General features: G+C 35.8%; 1 protein-coding gene and 1 long non-coding RNA gene across 2 annotated transcripts in view; one reads left to right on the forward strand and one right to left on the reverse strand.

Moving 5' to 3' along the window:
* Positions 1 to 1,633, reverse strand: part of LOC107699142 (uncharacterized) — a 12,680-nt gene extending 11,047 nt beyond the window's left edge. The window contains exon 1 of the long non-coding RNA XR_001635424.1: positions 1,622 to 1,633. This is a non-coding gene — a long non-coding RNA (uncharacterized LOC107699142). The remainder of the gene's footprint in view (positions 1 to 1,621) is intronic.
* A 4-nt stretch (positions 1,634 to 1,637) lies between these two features.
* The window catches only part of LOC107699114 (Kv channel-interacting protein 2), an 18,639-nt gene continuing 14,634 nt past the window's right edge, over positions 1,638 to 5,642 (forward strand). The window contains exons 1-3 of the mRNA XM_016500287.1: positions 1,638 to 1,761; positions 4,413 to 4,537; positions 4,779 to 4,848. Of these exons, the coding sequence (XP_016355773.1) occupies positions 1,638 to 1,761; positions 4,413 to 4,537; positions 4,779 to 4,848 (319 nt within the window). The remainder of the gene's footprint in view (positions 1,762 to 4,412; positions 4,538 to 4,778; positions 4,849 to 5,642) is intronic.

A 5,642-nucleotide genomic window follows, 5' to 3' on the forward strand; every position in this document is an offset into this window, starting at 1 on the left:
CGCATGTAAATAAAGTTTCATCTTAAATGTAAATTGCAGATAACAATGAAAGTGTTAGCCTTCCGTTCCCACATCTTTGGTAGTCTTTCAGGTGGAAACAACCAAATGTTAAGGTGATAGGATTATCTAGAATCCCTAGCAATTATATTCAAGTACCCTTTTGGTCAGCAGATGGTTCTTGATGGCCTACTGCCGCTCCCACGCTATAGGTGACGATTGACGAAGTAACGTTCAGGAGATACTATTTACATATTATTGAGATTGGAAAGAATTATCTCTATGATAATTAAGCTCTTTGTAGAGAAAGGAGAATAGTTTATTTAGAGTGGAAGTTTGGTCGGGGCAGACTATAATTTCTTACAGTCCCCTCTTTGATGCTCTTGGCCCGGAAGAAGCATCGCATCCACTCCCTTACACAGATCACACCTCCCTTTCTGGGCAGGTGCCCAGTGGCAGTGAAGCCCTGGCTTAGGTCGATCCCTGTTTATGGCCATCAGAGATTCTTACCCGTCATTGGGTCGGCACCTCATGCACGCTGGTTACAGCTCCGTTTCATTTGAGCAAAATTAATTGCTTGTTAAAAAAACAGGATTGTTTAAATTTGGAAAATGTTTCTAGGGTTTGGAAGAGGTAATCAAGAACCATCACAACCAACGGGAGCGCCCAATATTGATCATTGAACTATCTGCAATTTGACTGGAAGTTTGGTCGAGGCAGACTATAATTTCTTACAATACTATAACAATAATAATTGTTAGTGCAGATAATATGTGAACTGTAATGAAGTGTGCATCTCTTTTTGGATAACAAAGGAACCAGAAGCAGGTGAGGGTGATCAGAACAAAAAGAGCACACTAAACATGGGGTGGAGACACGTGGCTGAAAAAAGAAAAAAAAAAACCACAGAAGTGCATGCTGCACACCAGCTGGTGACTTTGTTACAGGGTCGTGAAACTTCCTATTTCAGCACTGCTTAGTTCTTGTAACGTTGTATGCATTGAGATGGTTTGATTTTATTTTTTTCCCCCATTTCTTGGTGTCTCAATTTTTTTAGACAATACAGTAAGAAGAGAAATGAAACAGCGCTTTATGTTTTTATGAGTTATACATTTTTAAGCTACTATGTTTACTTGTGAAAACAAATGCCAATTTAGATTTTCCCATAATAAGGGGCATATTGGGTCAAGTGGAACTCGTATGTTATGGCAGGATACTGTGGTTTTGTACTGTTATTTAATTATTTTTATTAATTGACTAATTTATGTTATTTTTCCTATAAAATATATGAAAATAGTACCATAATAAAAGAGTTCAACAGGTAATTCAGTTGCATGCTGGGATGGCTGCTGATTTTGAGGATTTCCCAGTGATGCTAGGCAGCGTTTACATATAATCAGAAAGGGAACAAGAGCCAATAATACAACTGACAACATGGAAACTGTATTTTCCCACCCATTGTAACTGTGAAAACAAGCAATTACAAAACAAGCCGATGAATTACTTATGCAGGCTTTTGTTGGTCTATAAACCATCATGAAAGAGTAATGGAAAGAGGTCAGAGTGTGTGGGAAGGAGTGTTTTTGAGAAGAGAGAACACATAACACACAACACACAGATATACACACACAGACAGCATCATGTTCAGCAGCATGTCACAGTCACAGGAGTGCAGAGGCTACAAACACGGCGATGAAACAGGTGGACTCTACGTTTTGATGCTGCTGTCCCTTTTCCCACTGTACTACTGGTGCTTTACAAACGGTGAGTGTCTGGAGTGGTTACATACTGTATGCAACCATTGGTTAGGCAGGTTTATTTTCTCTTCAGGTAAGTGTAGAGAGACAGGGCTAATCTTTATCTTTACAGGAAATTGGAGTGGAGGGAGAGGGGAATTCAGAGTTTCCACTCAGAATTTCTGGTACCAGCCAATGTATCAGGAAATGAAGGAAACTTTTACAGAAGAAACTGGAAAAAAAATCATTCCAGTGTTTATTTTGCAAATAAAAACATTCTGCACTATGCATAGTATGTGTAATGTAACAACAACAACAACAACAAAACAATCACGTCAAATGAAAGATAAAATGTATCTATTAGAGCCCAAGCACTGAAAGTTTGACTCTGGTGAGGAAATACATTTTTGGTTTAGTTATATTAAAGATGGGTCCTTTTCTGTAGCATTGTGTACGTTTTTCTCATTTTCAGTGCCTATTATTAGTGGAGTACCTCAGGGTTCCATTTTGGGCCCGCTTCTTTTGAACTTATGTTACCGCTTGGAAATATTATTAGGAGGCACAATGTTTCTTTTCATTTTTATGCTGATGATACCCAGATTTATTTGCTGTTAAAAGCTAGCCATTCAACCTATGCTGGAGTGTCTCGAGGACATTAAGAAATGGTTGTCAAATAACTTTCTCTAACTTAATGAAGAGAAAACTGAAATGATTATCTTTGGTTGCCCAAAATTGAGAGGTGATCTTATTAAGGAATTTAGTAATCATTTTCCTGTAATTTCTTCGCAAGCAAGAAACTTTGATGTCATCTTGGATTCAGAATTTTGCTTAACCAAGCAAATCAATTATGTAGTTAAAAATTTGAATCAATTGCAGATTATTTTTAAAGTTAAAACATTTTTTCTCTTTTCAAGATTCTTTCTCATTGATCCCTTTTTCGCCTCCAGATGGTTCAGAATGCAGCTGCAAGGCTATTGACCAGGGCAAAGAAATATGACCATATCGGCCCAATTTTGGCATTGCTCCATTGGCTCCCGGCCCATTTTAGGATTCAGTTTAAAATTTTGTTGTTTGTTTTTAAAGCTCTTAATGATGAAGCTCCATCTTATCTTCTTCTTCTTCTTTATTCATCCAGTAGACCTTTAAGATCTTCTGGTATGGCTCTTCTGTATGTTCCCTACTCTCATATAAAAACTAATGATGATAGAGCCTTTTCAGTTGCTTCCGTTTATGGAATCCATTTGCCTTGCACCTTCCATTATCATTTTGAAAAGTTGGCTGAAAGGGTATCTTTATTCCCAGGCATTTTAATTTGTCTTATTGTTTTTACTATTTCGTATTTTATGTTTTTATGTTTATTTCATTTTTATTCTATTGGACTTGGGTTTTCTCTGTTTAGCACTTTGGTCATCTTTGCTGTGTTTAAATGTAATATATAAACATATATATATAATTTACTTACTAGTTTGGTCACATGGACTGATTATATGAATGTAACAGTCACAGCACCACCAACTGGCAGCAGGAAGTGTGTCATTTTGAAACACACTTTGAAATTTCTTATATTTACCTGAATTGTTTCAAACTTGGTCAGAATGATGTCAAAACACGGCTGATGTAAAACTGCAAAAGGATTCTTGATATTTTCAATAGTGTTGCCAGGGTAATGCATCAAGCTTTAATACTATTTTTGTGTGTTGTTGAGGCTCATAGCATGCTTAAAATTTCATGAAATTCAGCACAGACATCAGAGTTGTTGGCTGTCAGTCGTATTTGTGTGGAAGGGGGGGCTCTGTAACGCCACTTTTGACTGAAGTGATGGGGTTAGTTTGACCTACAGTCACCAAACTCGGTATATATATTGTTCTCATCAAGCCGGACAACTTTCTAATTTACAGTCATTAGCTCCAAACCAAAGGAAGTCGGCTATTTAGTTTAAATGTGGAGTTTTTTTTTTGTTTTTTTTAAGTGTAGGCTCTGAATTTTTAAATACTCCTCCTAGAGTATTCATATGATTCTCACAAATCTTGGTCAACATTATTGCAAGACATTGCAGATGGTAAATTGTGAACAGATTTTTGATATCTTTCACAGTGTTGCCATGGTCAGGGATTAAAAGAAAGAGTCTCATATCTTAAGTGCATTGTCTAATATACTGTAGATTAAATTGGTGTTGTATGTTTTCTTATGAAGGCTGATGGATGTGGTTATTGTGGCTCATGATGTGTAGTGTCACATACAACAGATTTTGAAATATTCCTCTTATATTAACCGCTTAAATGCACATGCGCACTATGCATTTTGATAAATCAACCGTATGGTGGTGGCCCTGTTGTGTTTGGGCCCAACATTTCTGCATGCAGCTACTTTTTAAATGTTTTATGTTTTTGAACATTTTCTCTCAAGAGTGTAAGCAGAGCCGTGTTATTTTGAGTTTTTGAAATTCAGAGTCTATTATTGTACTTATATTTTTCTACATTAATTTATTGCATATTTTGAAAGTAAGTTTGATTTGTCACTGACGTGTTACTCTCCATACTGTAAAAAACTTCACCTTAAATTAACCAATTATTTCACCATCAGTGACAAAATAGCTTTCTTCATAACACTTTCTCTAAAACAGATGAGAAATGTAACACTCAGTTATCAATTTTTGATGAGATGTTGTTTCTCTTACAGAAAGTACTGAGGATGAGTTTGAAATATCCTTTGTTTGTCATCGGCCTGATGATCTGGAAATACTACAGGAAGAGACTGAATTCAGCAAGAAAGAGCTGCAATTCCTCTACAGGGCCTTTAAAAATGTAAATGTTCCTCTACTTAGATTATACAAGGAGGAACGTCAGCACATTAGCTGGGAATATCATCCTTTGTATGGCACAAATAATTGTTACCTTATTTCTCTATTGTATAACCTTCATTTACATTTTCATTATTTTTTTTCTTAAAGACATAATCATTCATTGCATATTGAATTATGTTGAAGGTTTTTGGCCACAGTGGTGTTTTTATAGGGTTTATTTTAAGAACTGTTGTGCATTTCAGGAATGTCCCAGTGGAGTGGTGACTGAGGATGTGTTTAAAATAATTTACTCTCAATTCTTCCCACAGGGAGGTAAGACAGAATATATATATTGTAATATTTTTGTTAATAATATAATGTTAATTAAACTTCAGATAATTATCAATGAATGCCTATCTTTACCTCATGCTGAAGGCCTAGACGCCTTGGCTCTGATTTGTAGGGGTCCAAGCACTGAAGATGCTGGAACCAAGTTGTTTAAGCTATAATTTTACTATTGGTTTGTATTTTTAAAAATTCTCCAAATGTGTTTGAATCAAAAACTTTAAATAGATCTCAAACTTGGTGGGAGGATCCAAAATCCCACCCACTACTCACAAACACATTCTGGGTGACTCTAAAACAGGCACTTTTACATTTGTGCTCTACACAACCATATGGTCTAGAATCAAAATGATTCCCTTTCTCTTAGTCAGTGACTACACAATGGATATCTATAAATTCCATTTGCATCTATAATATCTATCTATTTATGTGTATGTGTGTGTGTGTGTGTGTGTGTGTGTGACCCTGGAGCACAAATAAGTCGCTGGGGTATATTTGTAGCAATAGCCAACAATACATTGTATGGGTCAAAATTATAGATTTTTCTTTTATGCCAAAAATCATTAGGATATTAAGTAAAGATCATGTTCCATGAAGATATTTAGTAACTGGTTTTGTGGTCCAGGGTCACATATACAGTAGACAAAATTCAAGTACAATCTATAAACACTTGATTTTTTTTCCTGAAATAGTTAATCTTCATCGCTTAAAATTTGAAGGAATATTAGCTGTAGGTATACCACTGTTCTACTAACATGTTTGACAAAATAACCAAGGCATTT

This window comes from Sinocyclocheilus anshuiensis, unplaced genomic scaffold (assembly GCF_001515605.1).
Source record: "Sinocyclocheilus anshuiensis isolate Anshui unplaced genomic scaffold, SAMN03320099.WGS_v1.1 scaffold166, whole genome shotgun sequence".
Lineage (NCBI taxonomy): Eukaryota > Metazoa > Chordata > Actinopteri > Cypriniformes > Cyprinidae > Sinocyclocheilus > Sinocyclocheilus anshuiensis.